This window comes from Bos taurus, chromosome 20, assembly GCF_002263795.3.
Source record: "Bos taurus isolate L1 Dominette 01449 registration number 42190680 breed Hereford chromosome 20, ARS-UCD2.0, whole genome shotgun sequence".
In the NCBI taxonomy this organism is placed as follows: Eukaryota; Metazoa; Chordata; class Mammalia; order Artiodactyla; family Bovidae; genus Bos; species Bos taurus.
The window spans coordinates 41,602,529-41,621,534 of record NC_037347.1 but is presented as its reverse complement, the minus strand read 5'-3'; the positions used below and the strand labels follow the sequence as shown (position 1 = coordinate 41,621,534).

General features: G+C 43.8%; 1 protein-coding gene across 8 annotated transcripts in view; it reads left to right on the top strand.

Annotated features, from left to right (window-relative positions):
* PDZD2 (PDZ domain containing 2) overlaps positions 1–19,006 on the top strand; it is a 404,359-nt gene that overhangs the window by 285,858 nt on the left and 99,495 nt on the right. For all 8 annotated transcript variants that reach the window (XM_024981518.2, XM_024981521.2, XM_024981525.2 and 5 more), the window contains one exon: positions 16,434–16,935. In XM_024981518.2, the coding sequence (XP_024837286.1) occupies positions 16,434–16,935 (502 nt within the window). The remainder of the gene's footprint in view (positions 1–16,433; positions 16,936–19,006) is intronic.

The window sequence follows — 19,006 nt, the reverse complement described above, 5'->3', positions numbered from 1 at the left end:
GGAAGATCCCCTGGAGAAGGGATAGGCTACCCACTCCAGTGTTTCATGGGCTTCCCTAGCTAAAGAATCTACCTGCAATTTGGGAGACCTGGGTTCAATCCCTGGGTCAGGAACATCCCCTGGAGTAGGACATGGCAACCCGCTCCAGTGTTCTTGCCTGGAGAATTCCCATCGACAGAGGACTCTGGCAGGCTGCCGTCCATGGGGCTACAAATAGTCGGATGCGACTGAGCGACTAAGCACAGCACGTGGGGAGCTAGGCCACTTAGGATGCCCCTTTGTCTTTGAGAAATGTTTGGGAGTCTAAAGGGAACAGTGCCCAAGTGGAAAACTCTCATTTGTTTCCCCACCCCCCACAAAAGTTCAAGAAGGTGCTCAATGCTTTTATTTCTCCTCCCTTCCAAATTCTTCCGAATCATGCTTTTCCTGGTGTGCAAGTCGAGAAATAACTTTGGGGGGGTGTTTATTTTTCCAGGCAAGTCCATGGCTCTGATTTTGTTTTTGGATGTTTTCCGTTTGCTCCAAGTAGGCGGGCTCCAAGTCTGGTGCCTGCGGTCTGCCAGCTCTTTCCTGTTGAGAACACTTGGTAACGAAGTGAGTTCCTAAGATTCTAAAACATGCGTGTGACTCAAATACCCACACCTGCTTCACCTCATACTAAGGCAGAGCTAGCTGTTCATGCTCGGGTGTTTTCCCCCTAGAGTTGAAATCGTGTATCTGCAGAGTCCCTCTCTTGACATTTAAAAAAAACATAATGTTGACTGTCTCATGGCATTGGCGTGTGCTGAAATATTTAATATTAAAATAGCTGGGCTTTTGAAACTCCTGACTCAGCAGAATGAAGGAGGCCCTTTATAGGAGGCGTCTGAACCAGAGGGAAGGGTGTTGTCTAGATACCTGTTACAGATGTTGGAAAGGTGGGCCAGGGAGATGGGGTGCTGGGAGAGGAGGTCACTCCTCGCGCGTGCATCTGATTATTTGTGGCAGTTGTTGGTATCACTGAGAGCCGCCCGCATAGTTTACGAAATATTCAGGGGTCAGCCCATCTCACAGCTTGGTTGGGATGGGCAGCCTCCCAGACTCCACCCTGAATCCTGAGGCAATTCCAGGACCTCTGGAAACACCCTTAGGGTTCAGGTCAGGCCAGAAGGCTTGCAACTGCTCTGGGAGTTGAGAGCCTGACCCTGGCCAGATGGACATGGAAGTGAAACAAGAGGCCACCACTGTCTGTGTTTTGAAAGGCATCTGTCTCCTGGCAGACAGTATGGCCTGCTGTGCTGATGGTCTACAGAGCCTGATTTCTCCCACAGCCACACATGCACGCACCCCCACATACATAGGCATCCTTCTCGCTGGGATGACTTAGATCCCTGAGACCCTCAGAGAGCCTCTCTGTCTCAGGGGTCAGCGAGGCTTGGCATCTAAAGCATATTTGCCCTACTCTCTCAGATCTTTTTTTTTAATTAATTTTTTGGCTGCGTTGGTTCTCTGTTGTGACATATGGGCTCTTTAACTGTGGTACAAGGGCTCCTCTCCAGTTGTGTCTCAAGGGATCCAGAGTGTGTGGGCTCTGTAGGTCTGGCGTATTGGTTTAGTTGCCCCACAGCATGTGGGATCTTAGTACCCTGACCGGATATCACACCCGTGTCCCCTGCATTGGAAAGCAGATTCTTAACCACTACACCACCAGGGAAGTGCCGTCTTTCAAATCTTTAGTTTGGAGTCCCTTTCTCTCTGTCTGTCTTTGTGAATTTGACTTCTCCAAGGGCTCTTTTTCACCCCAAGTTGACTGTGGTTCTCTTTGCCCCATTCAGATCCCAGAATCGGCTCTGACAGCTCCCCTCTGTGAGTTCACCTTCTGGGGAATCTCTCCAGGACATTCGCCGCTGACAGGCTGTTCTGGTTGACCTGTGATTACTTAGCGAATTTCTGAGAGCATGATGAACTGACATTTATTGACGTGTACTTTGTGCCAGGCCAAAAACCGGCTAGCTCCCACTTAAATCCTCCCAACCATCCCATAGCTCAATGAGTCCGAGGGATTCACCTGTGAGGTCCAGCGTCCTGCCCAAGGGCCCACGCGGCAGTGCTGACACCTGAACTGTGTGATCTGACTCCGATACTGGGGTGAATTCTGGTGACGCTGTTTAAGAGATGAGTAAAGAGAGCCTCACCCCAAACGAGCTCTTTGCTGTTGGCTTTTCCTTTTACCAGCCAGCAGATTTAAAGGGAATCTTTGTGAATGCCATTCATACAACTTGACTTCTCAAGAATGCTCTGCTGGCTGCTCTTCTGCTCAGATGAGCCGAGTTCTCCCCGTTCATGACAGCCCTTTTTTGGCTAGTCTCATTTCCCATCATCTCCTTTTGGGGAAATATTTTGTTCTTCTCATCATATCATATTGTTCTTCTCATCATATCACCCTCCCTCACATGCGTTCTCCAGGAAGCAGATGCTGAGTTAGAGCTCAGAGTGTAAGATGTCTGTTGGGGAAACATCTGTGGAAGGAATAGGGAGGGAGCAGGTGTGGGCAGGGGGAGCTGGCATGAACCAACCGTGCTGCTGTCCTGACCGAGGCGGGCAGCCCCACAGGGAGCTCTGGAGTCAAGCGTGCTCATCGGAGGAGGCACACAAGGTGAAAACAGCCAGCCCGTGTCTCCCCATCTGGCTTGCTGTTGACCACGAACCACCCCCAGAAGAGCATGACCTTGACGTGAGAGTTGAGCACGAGCTTGATGAAGCTTACAGCTGGAGGTCATGAGCTAATAAGACACTCCTAACCCGCTGGACAGCAAGTCCTTCCTTGAAGAGACATCTGAGCAGCCCTTCAGCTCAGAGATTTGCCTGCTCCTCCCCTTGCCTCCCAGCCTCACCTTACAGCACATTATCTTCCACAAAAATCCACAGGAACAATGCATGTGGTATTAAAACCCCTTTTGTTTACAGCCAGAAGATGGGTGCAGACTGCCTGCCATCGGAGGGGCGGCTCATCGTTAAAAGAGAGGTGTCCAGGGTACAGTCTGCTTGAGAGGCCCTGGTCTGGAGTGGAGGCGCCGTAGGGGGTGCAGAGAGCCAGGCGAGGTGGCTGTGGTCCAGGACGCCCCGAGCCAGGGGTCAACCTTGGAGGCATAGCCTGTGCTGGCCATTATTTTGGACCTTGGCTATGCTGAACACCCAGGCCTCTGATTCTGGGCAAGCTGAGGAAATGTTGGCCCTGCTTCTCCAGAACTTGCGGGGACTGTCTCAAGATCATGGTGGAGAGATAGGTGAGGGCAGTTGGCCTCTTCCACTCGCCTGGAGAAAGCACCTCACTCCTCCCAAGCACTCACCTGCCTTTTGGACCTGTCTGAAAATACCCCTTGTTTTCCCCAAGGCCCTTTCCTTCTGGGTGTGGGATTTATTTTGGGTGTGAACAACCCACTGAAGTGGAATCCCTTATGATATTCACATGGGGAGAAGCCTCTTTGGCAGATAGAGGTTGCTGCCCTTTTTTCTTTTTCTAAACCTGGTTGTGATTGTAAAAGAGGACAGTGGAAAATCTGGCTTAAAGCCTAACATTCAAAAAACAAAGATCATGGCATCTGGTCCCATTACTTCATGGCAAATAGATGGAGAAAAAAATGGAAATAGTCACAGACTATTTCCTGGGCTCCAGAATCACTGTGGACAGTGATTGCAGCCATGAAATTAAAAGATGCTTGCTCCTTGAAAGAAAAGTTATGACCAACCTGGAAACCCTATTAAAAAGCAGAAACATTACTTTGCCAACAAAGGTCCATCTAGTCAAAGCTGTGGTTTTTCCAGTAATCATGTATGAATGTGAGAGTTGGACCATAAAGAAGGTTGAGCACCGAAGAATTGATGCTTTTGAACTGTGGTATTGTAGAAGACTCTTGAGAATCCCCTGGACTGCAAGGAGATCCAACCAGTCCATCCTAAAGGAAATCAGTCCTGAATATTCATTGGAAGGACTGATGCTGAAGCTGAAACTCCAACACTTTGGTCACATGAAGGGAAGAGCCGACTCATGGAAAAGACCCTGATGCTGGGAAAGACTGAGGGCAGGAAGAGAAGGGTGTGACAGAGGATGAGATGGTTGGATAGCATCATCGACTCGATGGACATGAGTTTGAGCAAACTCTGGGAGATAGTGAAGGACATGGAAGCCTGGAATGCTGCAGTTCATGTGGTCATGAAGGGTCGAACATGACTGAGCGACTGAACAACAGCAACAACAAACCTGGTCATAATGAACAACGTTAGGATGGGGCACATGGTAAGTCCCAAGGTCATGGCCTGGATTTGTTTGCAGTCAAATTGAAATTTAAGTCCTAGTTCCACCTGTATCAGTTTGGTGACCTTGGGCAAGTTAATCTCTCTGAGCCTATTTTCTCATCTCTAAAAGATGGATCAAGGTGAGGTGTATGTGTAATTAACTCAATACACAGCATATAGTTACACTTAATCAATCCTGGTACCCATCCCCCTTGTCTATTATAATTTGTATTAGTTTCTGGCACTTCTAATATAAACATACCATTAAAAGCAAGCTTTGTATTTTCATATCAATGTTTATGCTTGTGTATCCAATAATATATGGTTTCTTTAATGCTTAGTTTGCAGTTATTTTAAAAATCCCAGTAGATAATACAAAATGCCTACGCATTTTCTTTGAGCATAATTAGCCAGAGGCTACAAATGTCAATGATGTCACAGTCAGAACTGGTCAGCAGACACACGAAGAGTTATACTGATTGGAAGCCCAGATGTTAAAATTGTGCTGTCCACATCTCTAAGGACTTGGCTTATCTCTTTTTCTAGGATAGAACTTTATTGATTTGGCTTTCTTGTAATTGAAATCCTCCAAACTAAGAAGAGGCCTAGAGGATCATGCAGATGGATGAATTACAGGGAAGATATCCAAGAAATCCAGCTTTTAAGGAGCACCCTTTGCTTGGAAAAGAATGTTGCCAAACTTAGAAAGTCAGTCTATGTGAACCTTTGTAAATTATGAAACCTGTTCAGCCCTACCATGCCTGCCAGAGATCCTTAGAGAAGAAAGAAAACCCAAAATCCGATTTTAAAAAACCCTCAGCAGACTATACAGGAGAGATTCGAGAAAAGAACAGCGCCTGGCATTAGCCAGAGCACATTAATCGAGGTAGTTATTTTGCAATTTAATTATCTTTTCTCTGCTGACTTCAAAACAGTGAAAGAAATTTGAAAAAGAAGCCCACGATTTTGATGGAAGTTGTTTTGACGTAAGTGAAACCAGGCTTGGCATGAGGTGGGGGCAGGCTCTGGCCAAGCCAATGGAACGGACCCTGGAAGGATTGAGACAAACTGGGGAAATTGTTTCAAGATGCAGCTGGATCTGCCTGAAAGGGGAGGGACGTGGAGGGCACAGACATTTCATCAGCGTTTGAATTGGTGTGTGAGCAGTGGCGAGTGCCTTCAGGAAATGCAAGGACCCACAAGAGTCTCCCTTTTTTTTTACCGCCACCTCTGGGGAAGCGAAGAGGGTGGTGTCTTTTGAATGGTGCACTGTGAGGGCTTGAGGATTCCTGGCTGCTTTTGAACTCGGTTGTGGTTGGTTCGCGGAAAGAGGGACAGAAAGGGAGAATGTGTGTCACTAATTCTCTTAGCCTCCAGCACCTTTTCACTGTGGAGGGACAGCGGAGATGTGGCAGCATCAGTACAGAACTCAATCCCTGGGTCATTGTTGGCGCATTTTTTCAGGACTTGGTGGTTCTGAGTCTAGAAGATAAATGAGCATCATCTTTGGGATGTGAGTCTGGCTTCCCTAACTCTTGAGCATTAATAGCAGCCTCTTTGAATGCAAAGGCCAAGGGCAACTCCGTTATGTGAGGAAGCGCAGGAATTGCCAAAGGCAGGGCTGGGGAGTTGGATCTCTGGTAAGACCTGAGTCACAGGGAGTGAGCCACTTTGGCTTTTCTGTTTCTCAGAGCTGATCTAGCTTCAGCTCTCAGGTGCAAGTCATAGCAGAGAGCTCTTTGATGTAAAATAAGTGTCTCTGACTGGCCAGGGAGCAGGGCAGAAGAAAGACCTGGAAGCTTCCTTAACATCAATCCAGGCAAAAGAAGTACCAAAGAGACTTTGGGTTCATTAGTCCCTGGTAATCTGTCCTGGAAAAACAATAACATGGAGAAAATTAAAAATGCAATGCAGTTTTGAAATAAAAGTGAAAAAATGAAATGCAGAGTAACATGACTGTATTAGCATATGATATGTATTACATTAGCATGGTGTTTGGACTCTATGCCTAGTTAGTGTTAATGAGAAATTATTTCCTTTCAAAACATAGTTTATGATGTGGAAAAGTAAGGAAACTCTAGGAGACCAAATGGGAAAGAATGCTCCCTTCATTTCAGTGCAGTCGTGGGAGGAACTCTGAAGGTAGGAGAGGCTACCAGGCGCTTTATAGCCTAAACTGGAAGGAAAGGTGGTTATTCCCCAGAATAAAATGAAGGGAAAGGATGGGTGGGATGCTGACATAATTGGATAATTGGGCATGATCTGAAGGAAAGTGAGAAAGATGTTTTCAAAAGAGCATGTTTGTATGAGTCAAGACTTTGTAGGGTGTAAATGCAGAAGATGCAGAAGGGGATACATTCTGATGACTGAGGATCGATTGAAAAGGAATTGCTATTAAGAAGCAAGACACAAGAGACCATGTGTTATATGATTGCATTTATATGAAACATGCAGAAGGGGCAGATCTACAGACAGAAAAAGTGGTGGCTGGGCTGGGAATGGCATTAACTGTGAAAGGGCATAAGGAATCTTACTAGGGTGATGAAAATGTTCTGAAACTGATTGATGGTGGTGGTTGCACAGCTTGATAAATATCCTAAAGATCATTGAATTGTACATTTGAGATGGATGAATTTGTAGGAGAGAGAAAATATGCCTCAATTAAGTTATTTATCCAAAAGAAGTCTTTTTTTTTTTTTTAAAGAAGGGGTCTTTTCACTGACGGGTCATTTGTGTGTGTGTGTGTGTGGTGCTTAATGTATGCCTGTGGTTGTGCTAGAGTGTGAGGATACAAAAATGAAGATCTTTACAAAGGCATAAATAGGCAATTTTCAAAGAAATCAGAGGACTACTAAGGATTTTGACCTCACTAGTCATTTTTGTTATTGTTCAGTTGCTCAGTTGTGTCCGACTCTTTGCACCCCCATGGACTGCAGCACACCAGGCTTCCCTGTCCTTCACTGTCTCCCGGAGTTTGCTCAAACTCATGTCCATTGAGTCAGTGATGCTGTCTAACCATCTCATCCTCTGCTGCCCTCTTCTCCTTTTGCCTTCCATCTTGCCCAGCATCAGGGTCTTATTTCCAATAAGAGTCAGCTCTTTGCATCAGGTGGCCAAAGTACTGGAGCTTCAGCATCAGTCCTTCTAATGAATTCCCTTGCCATTACTGATTTGCAAATTAGGACATGAGGTAGCTCTTGACTGGCAGACTGGTAGAGAATACGAGAGTGACAAATGGTTCTCTGAGAGCTTCTAGTGTCTTAAATTAGGGATTCATTTGTTATACCCCTTGCCAGAGGCAAGATTGGAAGCACATACAAAACATTTCAATGTGCTTTTGATTCAGCAAGAACTCTGGCCTCAGAAAGTCCACCTAAAGGAGTTTATCTTCGGGAGACTTTAAATATCATTGGTACTCTGATGCCTCCCAATTTTTTGTTTCCAGTTCAGTCCTCTGCTCCAGCATCCAGATTCAGATGTCCAGCCACCCACCCAGCAGCCACATGAGCCTCTCAAACAACATGTTCAGAATGTAACTCCAGAATAGACCTGGGCACCAAAATAGGTCAGATGGCCCCAACCCACAGAAAGCTACTCTACCAGCCTCAGGTGGTGACAGCTCCATGCCTCTGGTTGCTCAAGCCAAACACCTAGACACCATCCTTGACTTCTGTCTTCCTCTCACCCCCTGTATCAGATCCAAAAGCAGACTGCTGACTCTACCTTCAAAACTGATCTTTATTTTGACCACTTGAAACCACCCCTACTGTTATTCTGCACTGAGCCAGCTTCTCTGCCACAGTTAATATCTGGTCTCACTCCTACCTTTGGTCTACCAGTAGTCCACTCTCAACACAGGAACAAAGCCTTCGTTTTAAAACATAGTATATATCACATGATTCCTCTCCTCAGAGCTGAACTGCTTCTCATTTTTTTTTAAGAACTTGCTCTTTCTTTTTTAATTTATTTGTTTGGTTTTTGGCTATGCTGGGTCTTTGTTGCTGTGCGGTGCTTTTCTCCAGTTGCAGTGCACAGACTTGCTATTGCTGTGGCTTCTCTTGTAGAGTGCGGGCTCTAGGGCCCTTAGCTTCAGTCATTGTGGTTCCTGGGCTCTGTAGCACAGGCTCAGTAGTTGTGGCACACAGGCTTAGTTGCTCCAGATCTTCCCAGATAAGGGATCGAACCCGTGTCTCCTGCATTGGCAGGCGGATTCTTTACCACGGAGCCCCTTGGGAAGCCCCCACTCCCCATTCTGTACAAAAGTCTTTACAACAGTCTTGCAGAAACTGGTCCTGGTATCTCCCTTAGCTAGTCCCCCGTTACTCTCCTCCTTGCCCACTCCTCGCTGTTCTTACATGCACCAGGCGCATTTCCAGTTTAGCCCTTTTACACTGGCTCTTCCCTCTGTCTGGAACGTTCTTCTCCCAGGCAGCTGCACGGCCAACTCTTTCATCTTCTTCAAGTGTTTGCTCAATGCACTTAAAATTTCAATCCACCTCTTTCAGCTCCTGGCGTGCTCAGTCCTCTTTATCCTGTTCAATATGTTCTATTTTCCATAGCGTGTCTCACCTTCTAACATACTACTCAATATTTATTTGGATGATTATTTAAATAGGTCTGTTGTTTGTCTCTGCCTCTGCTAAACTGTGAGCTCCACAAAGAGGGACATCAGTTTTTTCACTGCTATACCCTCACCAAATGCCTAAACCAGTGCCTGGCATACAGTAGGCGTTCAATAACCGTTGGTTAAGTGAGTGAATGAATGATAGATTTGTAATGTGCAAGTAGTAATTCAGTATGCAGAAAAAGTAGTGTATGTCATGAGGGAAAAAAAAGTGAAAGGAGTTCCCATGTGTGCTGTCTGAGCTCATCAGTTCCCTCATGAGGTGAAATTGACTCATTCATGTACAGCAAAGTCTGACTTCACCTGCATGCCCTCCCCGGCCCCCACCCCCAGGGAAAATGTGACCAACATCATCAGGATGAGTTAGCAAAGCTGTGTGGCTGGAGTTCTAATTTGATTTTGTATAGACTGCACGTTGATCTCATATAGTCATAAGAAACTCTGATTCACTCATAGTAATTGAATAAAGAAATGCAGTCATTTGCAAATAGAAGCCTGGAGGGTCTGTTTTGTGGGGCAGTTTCTCTGCAGTATGTTTTATAAGGTCAGTTCTTATTGTTGATCACGTGTTTTCTACTTATCTTCTGAATTTCTGGTTCCCAAAGGTGTATGAGTGCTTTCAAAATTGCTTTTATTGATTCATGCAGAAGTGAGGTACAAGAAAACCTTGGAGGAAAGCTGAAACTTCATGTAAACTTACTACAACATGAATGCAGAGACCATGCTTCTAGGTCTTTCCTGTGAGAGCTGTATTGGACTAGAAAGTATGGAGTGTGTCCTGGTGTAGAGATACTCTGCTGTGAGAGTGGTGAATTTAAATCAATCTTGTTAGTTTGAGATGTGAATTTTCAAGATAAATACGAAAAATCAATGATACCTTCTTGTGTGGGAATTGAAAAAAAATTTTTTTCAGGAATCGTATGACTTAGCTGCTTTTTATTGAGTATTCAAGGTTGTTTTTTTTTTTTTTTAATGTGGACCATTTTTAAAGTCCGTATTGAATTTGTTACAATACAGCTTTTGTTTTATGTTTTGGCATTTTGGTTGCAAGTTATATGGAATCTTAGTTCCCTAACCAGGGATCAAACTCCTACCCCTCCTCACTGGAAAGCAAAGTCTTAACCACTAGACCGAGGAGGAAATCCCTGATACACTGACTTTAATCAGTATTTGTGAACTCAGAGGCTCAAACACCCACTTTCTTTATGACTCCTCTTAGTATAATACCACCTCTTTGATTCTACCTGAAAGATTTATTTTCAATATTGTTTTGATGTAAGATGCGTATTGATTTTTATTTCTTAGTCACTGGTGTGAAGGCTCATATCACTGAGCTCCTTGGATAAGATTGGGGAACAAGATCAATTATGAACTGAGTCGGCATATTCTTCTGCTACATGTCAAGAATTATGATTTTATCTGACTAGTAAGCTAAGCAGTTAGCCTGCCACTGTTTCCTGGGTGCTGCTGGCAGAAGATAGGAGAGCCCTGGATCAGGAATGAAAGACAGTTTATCATTCATAGAAAGAGCAGTAGCCAGAGGATCAGCACACTTGCCCCTCTTCCCCACATCCCAATTCCCCTAGAGCACCGTGGACCTCTGTCCTCATATGTAGATGCTATGGCTTAAATTTCACTCCTGTGGTGGTTACAGGTTTGGCAGCTGATAATTTGGTTTGGGTTTGAATGAATAATATTGTATCATAGGTCAGAAAAAAAAATTTTTGTCAAGTATCTATTCTGATTCTTCACTTTCAACCTGTGTTTGCCAATCCAAATTTTATGATTAAAAAAAACTTACAAACAAGGACTTCTCTGGTGGTCCAGTGGTCAAGACACTGCAATTCCAAATCAGGGGGGCACAGGTTCGATCCCTGGTCAGGGAACCAGGATCCCACATGCTGTGCAGAGAGGCATAAATAAATAAAAAATGTAATTAATCATTTAAATTAATAATAATAAACACATTTTATCATAAAGAAAACGTGTTCATTTATGCATATTCTTCAGATAAGAGAGAGAAGGGGAGAGTCACTGAAGCCAGGCATTTGTGCTGAAGAGAGAAGGTGAGAATGAGTAAAACTTGGCTTCCCCAGTTAGCTCCGCCACCCAGCAGTTGGAATACAGTGTTCTGGTTACTTTTACGCTAAGCCCAGACCCTGTTCTATTTTCAGCTCTGCTTTGGTGCCCAATCCCATCTTCCTCCATCTGCTCAGAGCTCCCTTTCCCCTCCATGAACTAGCAAGGAAGCACATTGAGTTCTCTCCAGAAAGGGCCTTGGGAGTGCATCAAAGGGATCAGTACCTCTTCTCAGCATGATATTCAGACCCCAAATTCTGCCTTCAGGGTCCCCCAAAGAAAGTTCAGCTCTTTTTAGGAAGGGCTGTGGAATCTGGGAAAAGTGTGCCCCAAATTCAAGGTAGCTGGAGGGCTATACCCGAGAAAGAATGCCGATGGGGACCCTGGTTCCTAACTGACTCCAGGAAGTGATGTTTCTCCTCTTCCCTTCCCCTCTTGGAGAGCTGTCCAAACTTGCCTCCCTCTGCTTCCTAGCCAAGACTTCACTGGGAAATCAATCTCTCTGTATTTAACACTTCTTCTCAGCCCATTGTTCTCTGGGTACCTACAGATTTATAGCCTCAGACAGCCCTCTGGAATAATTAGGCTTAGCAGGTTTTCAAAGGACCACAACCAGCTTTCCAGCCTCCTGTTACTCCTTAGGCGAGAGGTGAGAGGTTGGTGCTGTGTGTTAGACAGGGTGGATCTTTGCAGCTATTTTCACTGTGGAAATCTCAGACGCTGATAGAATAACTTGTCTATAAACATCTCCTTGTAGTCAGTGTTTAGTCTCCTGCTTTCTGTACTGGAGACCTGACATACTTAGATGAAGCAAGAATATGTGGTTTGGTGAAAAGTTCCAGAATCCTTTTATGTGTTCTTTGAGTTATACAGACCATTGTAGTACAGGCCAGGGCCCTGCGATGAATATCCAAGTTCCTCTGAGTTACACGCACATGTGCACAAGTTCAGCCTGGCGGCAGACTTCTGTAGTCTTAACACTGTGTACCAGACATGAGTGATCAGTGGCTAGAGGCCCAAGATGATTTCCAGGGGCACCTGGAGATCGTAGCTTCCAAGAGCTTTGGCAAAACAGTCTCAAATATCAAAACTGTATAGCTTCCTCTGGCCTTCTTTTGATAGAATCAGGGCATGAGTTAGTGATGGGTGTCTTGGCCTTCCAGCATCTCACCTGTCTTTGCCCCTCTTATCTCCTGCCCATATCCATCTTGATCTTCAAACTCCAGGAAGCTTTATCCCTTTAGCTCCTCCAAGCATCTAGTCTCACCTGCCAACCACTTCTCAGGCTCCCACTCCTGCAGAGCCCAGACTTTAGAATTATGACAGCATTAAGAAAGAGAGGAGGTACTCAAAGTTTCATTTGGATAAAGCACTTTTTGAGGGAAAGGGAGAGGAAGGGATCTAGTCAAACAAGTTCTAGGCTAGAACTCAGTCCCTCATTTCTGGCCTTTTCTCTTTGTCTTAAGGCCAGCCTGGGATGGTCAAAATAAAATAAATTTTAAGTGAATTGAATGAATAATTTTACATACCAGAGGACAGTTTCAGATTTTTTGAATAAGTCAAAAAATAATCATATGGTATAGAGAAGCTACCATAGGGTAGAAGACTAATTTTACCTGTTGTTAATGACGAGGAGACCTTCTATTTTCTAAGTCACGTGATTGTATTTTGTGTCTGGTTTCTCTAATGTTAACTTTGAAGTTTACAGATTCTAATGGTGGGTAAAAATTCTACTGAACAGAAAGGGGATTTGGAAGTATGAATTAGCCAGGCAGGTGTGGGAAAAGTTAGGCAAGTCATTTGAATACTTGATGGAGAGGGGATGCGGTGGCATTACCTTTAAGGTGATTCAGAGAATTGTAAGAAAATTGCCCACTGCCTAAGAGTCTCTTTTTCACTAACTTGCTACAATGTCCGTAATTCATGCATTACAGTTTGCCTTCAGGATGACCTTAGAAAATGCAGTGTCCAGGAAGGAATAAAGTAACCTGTCATATAGTTCCCTGAAGGTGTCAGGGTCTTATTTATTGTTAGGAAGCCAGGAAAGGACTGGGAGATGGTGCCAAACTAAGGATAAACTCCTTTTGCTTTGTAATTCTGCTGAATGTGGATCCTGCACAAGGAATAAAATAGTATCAGCCTTGGAAAAGTCTAAGGTTCTTGGAGTGCCCATGAGAGCAGAGATGGGAAAGATATTCAAAATCTTATACTCTGAATCAGTGGACCAGCCTTCTTGGTACTGAGTAGAAGGTCTCTGTGGATAATCCATCAAGTTGTTCAGAGTTGTAATACAAAAAGTAGAGTCTCAAAAGCAATTTGATAGAAATTGCCTCTCCCAGTGAAATCTTTTTCACATTGATGGTAAATGTCCTGGAGGCCTACGATGACTTGCACATAAAGGGACTGTTTTCTGTTTTTCTAGGTTTTTCTTTTATACTTGACACTGGGCTAGCTTGCTGTCCTACTCCTGGAACTCTTGCCAGGAAACCAGCAGTCACAGGTAGAACGTGAAAGCAACTTAGAGATAGATGATCCGTTTTAACACCTTCATTTTGCAGATGAGGAAGCTGAAGCCCAGGGATGGTACTGATTTAAGAAGCAGAACTGCACAGAGGATGTGCATGGTTGGGAAGCAGACAGACCTGGGTCTACCAGTTGGCAGTTGTGTGAACTTGGGCAAGTTAGTTAATGTTTTTGAGCCTTGATTTCTTCTGAGAGTTCTTAAGGAGCATCCACTCAAAGAAAAAATTCAAAACTTGGCCGATATTATTATATTTGCTATTAGTTTTTTAAAAATTGAGAGGTAATTCACACGACATAAAATTCACCATTTTAAAATGTACAATTTAGTGGTTATATTCACCATAACTGTTGTGCAGTTATCACCAGTCTAATTCTAGAACATTTTCATCACCTCCCTACAAAAAACCTGTACCTATTAGTTCAGTCGCTCAGTCGTGTCTGACTCTTTGCGACCCCATGAATCACAGCATGCCAGGCCTCCCTGTCCATCACCAACTCCCGGAGTTCACCCAGACTCACGTCCATCGAGTCAGTGATGCCATCCAGCCATCTCATCCTCTGTCGTCCCCTTCTCCTCCTGTCCCCAATCCCTCCCAGCATCAGAGTCTTTTCCAATGAGTCAACTCTTCGCATGAGGCAGCCAAAGTACTGGAGTTTCAGCTTTAGCATCAGTCCTTCCAAAGAAATCCCAGGGCTGATCTCCTTTAGAATGGACTGGTTGGATCTCCTTGCAGTCCAAGGGACTCTCAAGAGTCTTCTCCAACACCACAGTTCAAAAGCATCAATTCTTTGGCGCTCAGCCTTCTTCACAGTCCAACTCTCACATCCATACATGACCACAGGAAAAACCATAGCCTTGACTAGACGGACCTTTGTTGGAAATCCTTATAGCCTGCTAATTACTCTTATGATTTTATACCTTTCAAAGATTTTATCCAGTATGAAAAAAAGTACACAATTCAAAAAATGAAATCTAAACATTGTAGAAAAATGGTGCTGGAACCAGCGTTCATTTTCTAGACCCTAGAAAGGTCTAGAAATGTGTTTCATCTAGAAATGCCTAGAGATACCTTTCATCTCACTGTGTTTCATGGAACAGCTTGGGGTCTGTACAGGATCTTAAATCTACCTGATTTTTATGTGTAAGTTCATTGCCATGGTTTACAGCCCAGGATCAAAGAAAGTTTTTTACTAGCTTTGGCTGATATTTGAGGACTCGTCTCTCTTATTCATTTTACTTAAAGGCAAAAATTCAGAATTGTTCTCTTCTTTGGTTAGACAGTCACTGTCGTTGCAATACCCTGACCTTTATGTACAGGAAATATATGCCTTTGGCTCAGAACTTATTACATTTCAAACATGGCTGGTCATCTCTCCTTATGACCTAATCCTTTTCTCACACACGGACTGCCACAGCTTTCAGGTCTGGTATTTAGACATGGAGGGAGAGAGGCTGGTTTGGTATACTGGAAAATTTCTCTGTTTTCTACTAATTGAAAATGTAGGCACCATAGCCCCAGGCATTCTCTTTGTGGGGCATGAAGAAGAGAAGCGGGTCTGACTTGTTAAGGATTTAGTTGTTGACATTCTTTGCTTGGGAGCCAGTGATGTGTAGAATGTGGCAAGATTCCAATGGTTGAAGGCATTTCCCTGGGTTCATCTAGGGTTTGTGCTGCCTTATCTTTAGTGGCGTGAGTGGGGGATCCAGCCCAGCCTGGCTTGCTGACTTTGAGCAAGTGTTTTCTTTAGTGAAACTTTAATGATCTGGTCCTGGATGCTGCTAAGTACTCCTCTCGCTTGATATTTTACTGTTATTCTCTAAGATCTGAAGGAGTCATTGTATTTCAGGCTTCACATGCGTTAGCTCATATGATTTCCTGCTTCTAAATGTTTGATGGTCCTCAGGTACATGTGAAAACCATTGAGCCTGGCCCTTGTCTTCCTCAAGCTTAACACCCCTCCTTCCACCCACCGTTCCTGGTTGCCATGGTTTCCAGCAGCCATATTCATCCTGGTTGCCCTGTGTCTGTGTGTTTTCCACTTTGTTAGTATTCCTCTTCATGTGATGCCCAGACTGGAAGTCAGACTTCACGTGTTCTATGAATAGCCAAACTGGAACCAATACCAAGAAATGAACCTGGTCCTCATTTCATGCCACACACATTAGCTGGTGCTTCTCTATTGGCTGCATCTTAATGCAGCCCCTCCACCCTGCCCAACTCAGGATCTTTTTTTTCATCTTAACTCATGTGAGGCAGAGTTCCTCTTGTGCTGGTTGTTTTGTTTTGTTTTGTTTTTTGCCTCAGTTTGACTCTCCAATCTGTGGCTTTTTTTATTTTATTGGATTCTTTTTCATACTCTTTTCCATTATGGTTTATCATCAGATATTCACTATCATTCCCTATGCTATACAGTAGGACCTTGTTGCTTTTATGTTCTGTATATAATAGTTTGTATCATGCAGTTGATTTTTTGATCCCGAGGGCAGAACTATACATTCCCCCCCAGTCTGATTTTTACATTTCCCCTTGACACTAGCAGTGTTGTCCCATCAGAACAATATGAATGGGAGGCTGACATCATTCTGATTCAACAAGTTGTTGAGCAAAATGAAGAATAATTAAAAAAAAAACAAAACAGTATATTAGGATTGGCCCTGTTAATAGAATAATCCTTCTCTGGGTATCTTCGTAGGGGACTTTCATGAATCATATTCAGTTCATGATGGTTTTTTTGTTTTCTTTGGGGGTTATTTCTAGCATTCAATAGATTGAATGGAGTGTGGAGCCTGTTTAAGAAGCTTCGTGCCTCGATCACCCTGCCAGGCTTTTAGTCACGTGGGTTCCGTGTGGGCCACAGATGCGTCGATCCACTGCATTGTTTGCAGAGGATGTTTGGAGGGTTTTAACTGGCCCCTCTCTTTCCCTTGCAGTTACCTGGCTGAGCAGTGCTGGAATGGCGGCTTCATCTACCTGATCATGCTACGCCGCTTCAAGCACCAAGTCCATTCTCCTTATAACGGCAACAGTAGCAACAGCTCCGAACCAGGAGAGACACCTACCTTGGAGCTGGGGGACCAAACAGTGAAGAAGGGGAAGAGAGCAAGAAAGTTTGGGGTCATTGCCAGGCCTTCTACCCACAAAGCCACTGAAGAATCCAAGAGCAGCACTGGCTGTGAGTTGGACCACGACCCCGTGTCTGAGCTGGACAATGGCCTAGACCCTGAACTGGGAAACGGTCATGCTTTTGAGCTAGAAAATGGCCCGGATTTGCTCAAGGAGGTGGCTGGATCCCATCTAGATAGGTCGGAATTGGACAGAGGGACAGAGCCTAGAATTCCAAAGACAGATGCCCCTCTGCCCACGAGCAATGACAAACGCCGCTTCTCAAAATCTGGGAAGACGGACTTCCAATCCAGCGACTGCCTGGCACGGGTAAGGTTTGCTTTGATGGTAGAACCTGAATTTTCCATGAAATATTGTTTGCAGTTGTGTTTACAGTTTAGAAAATACACCTGAAATGACCTTGCATTGGATACCGAAAGATTTATTAAGATAAATGATCAGAGGACATGATAATAACAACAACAATATCCAAGTTATTTTATCCCACTTAAATAAAGAGTTAGTCAGTGATCCTAAGTGGAAAATTCAAGCCTTCTGTGGTATAATTCGAGTCATATGAGGCCCAGATACAGTACTTGAACTGTATCATTATTTATCACTGCTGTCAGCAGTGGAATTGCCACTGCAGGGCCAAGAATTCCTGGTGGCTGCTGATAGCATAAATATCCCAGCCTCAGTATTACACAGGAAGGATGTCCAACCTGCGGGGAAGCGTCTGCTTTTATTTTTAACACATCAAAACAAGTGACATTTTTAGGGGATTGTGTTACTATATTGCTAAATTCCAGTGAAGTCTGGAAACTTCCTAGAAATCTCTGAAACTGGTATCCGGCTGTGAGGGTCGGGGCGGGTCTTACCTAAAAGAAAAGCAGGTGTGGTCTATTCTGAATGGTAGTAGACACACATCTAGCCTCAAATGGTCTCCCCCATTATAAGCAATACCCTCTTGTTAAGTTACCTTCTGTAGGGTCAGTGTGCTCATTCCAAGAACCCTCTTGGCCAGGTGTGCCTCTTGGTTCCTAAACAAAGCAGCAACTAGTGAGATGGTTCCTGATTGGTTTCTTTTCTGACTCAGGAGATGCCCTCTAAGGATGAAAGAGGAAGTTAGAAAGATGGAAAATGGGCACAGAGGAAGTATCAAGTACAGCTTTGCAGTCTGGAAAATGGTGCCGTAGGAGTGAATGTAATTTCTAGTAAGGCTAGTGCATGAATATTTCTGCAGCTGTAGCCTATCTGCATAATGAGTTGAGAAGAATCAAAACACCTGTCTTAAGGGACTAGCTATGTTCCTTCATTTGAAGATCTGGGTGACCTTCATAAAACCTTATACAGAGAAGGTGTATTTGTAGATGAAATGTACAAACCAGAAGAAAAAAAATGTTTCTAATAATGATTTCCTACCAATTTTATGCCCCTCTTCCCCAAAAGGATTAAAAACAATAAAAAGATTATAATATACACCTCTCTCCCAAATTAAGGGCAATAGAAATGTTGTAGTATGTTCCTTATCAATGAATACTATATCTTGATATGATTTTTTTCTTCTGATGATCAGATTGTGAATATACAGAAAGCCTAAAGTGAAAAAAGCAAGTTGGGCAATATTGGTTCGGTTTGAAGGTTTAAGGTACCAAAGGTTTAGGGTGGAATCTCATATACAGTCCAAAGAAGTCCTTTGGGCTAGGACAAAGTGGGGATAATGGGATGATTTTCAAAGAAAAAAGTGCCACACCAAACTTTTAAGAGAGTACCATCCTCTGCTCATCCTAATTAAAAGCAGTAACCTAAAATTGGATTTCTGGATTAGACTCTCTTAAGACTGCACATACCAGAATTCCTTTGCCTGGTTTTTGCACTCAACATCAAATGTTCCAGAAAATACAAATGAAAGGTGAAAAAAAGCAAATCTTCATCTATTGTCTTGGAACCTTTTTTTTTTTGAAGCCCCATGCCTATATTAAAAGGAGAAACTTGCCGTCTGGAATTCTTCATAACTGTTCTAAATCTGCAGACTGATTATTGACCTCGGGTTGTACGTTTGGTCTTGAAAAGTCAGAATGGGTCCCACACCTTCTCAGGCATGAATATTTCAGTACCTTTTGCAAGCCCAGAAGTATCTTCATTAGATGCATTTGCCTGGGATTGAAAATATTGACAAGAAGTGGATCTTCACAGCTTTCCTCCTCATCTTGGTGGCACCCAAACTGGGACCAAAAGACCTTAACAGAAGGCTGCTTAGGTTCTTGGGATGGCTAGATGTGTATTTTTATTTCAGGATGAGCCCAAGGTCATGCTAAAATGGAATTTCCAGAAAAACAAAAATTAGCTATTTACCTCTTAAGCCTTTGGGGGAAAATTCCACTCTATTTGAATAATGGGA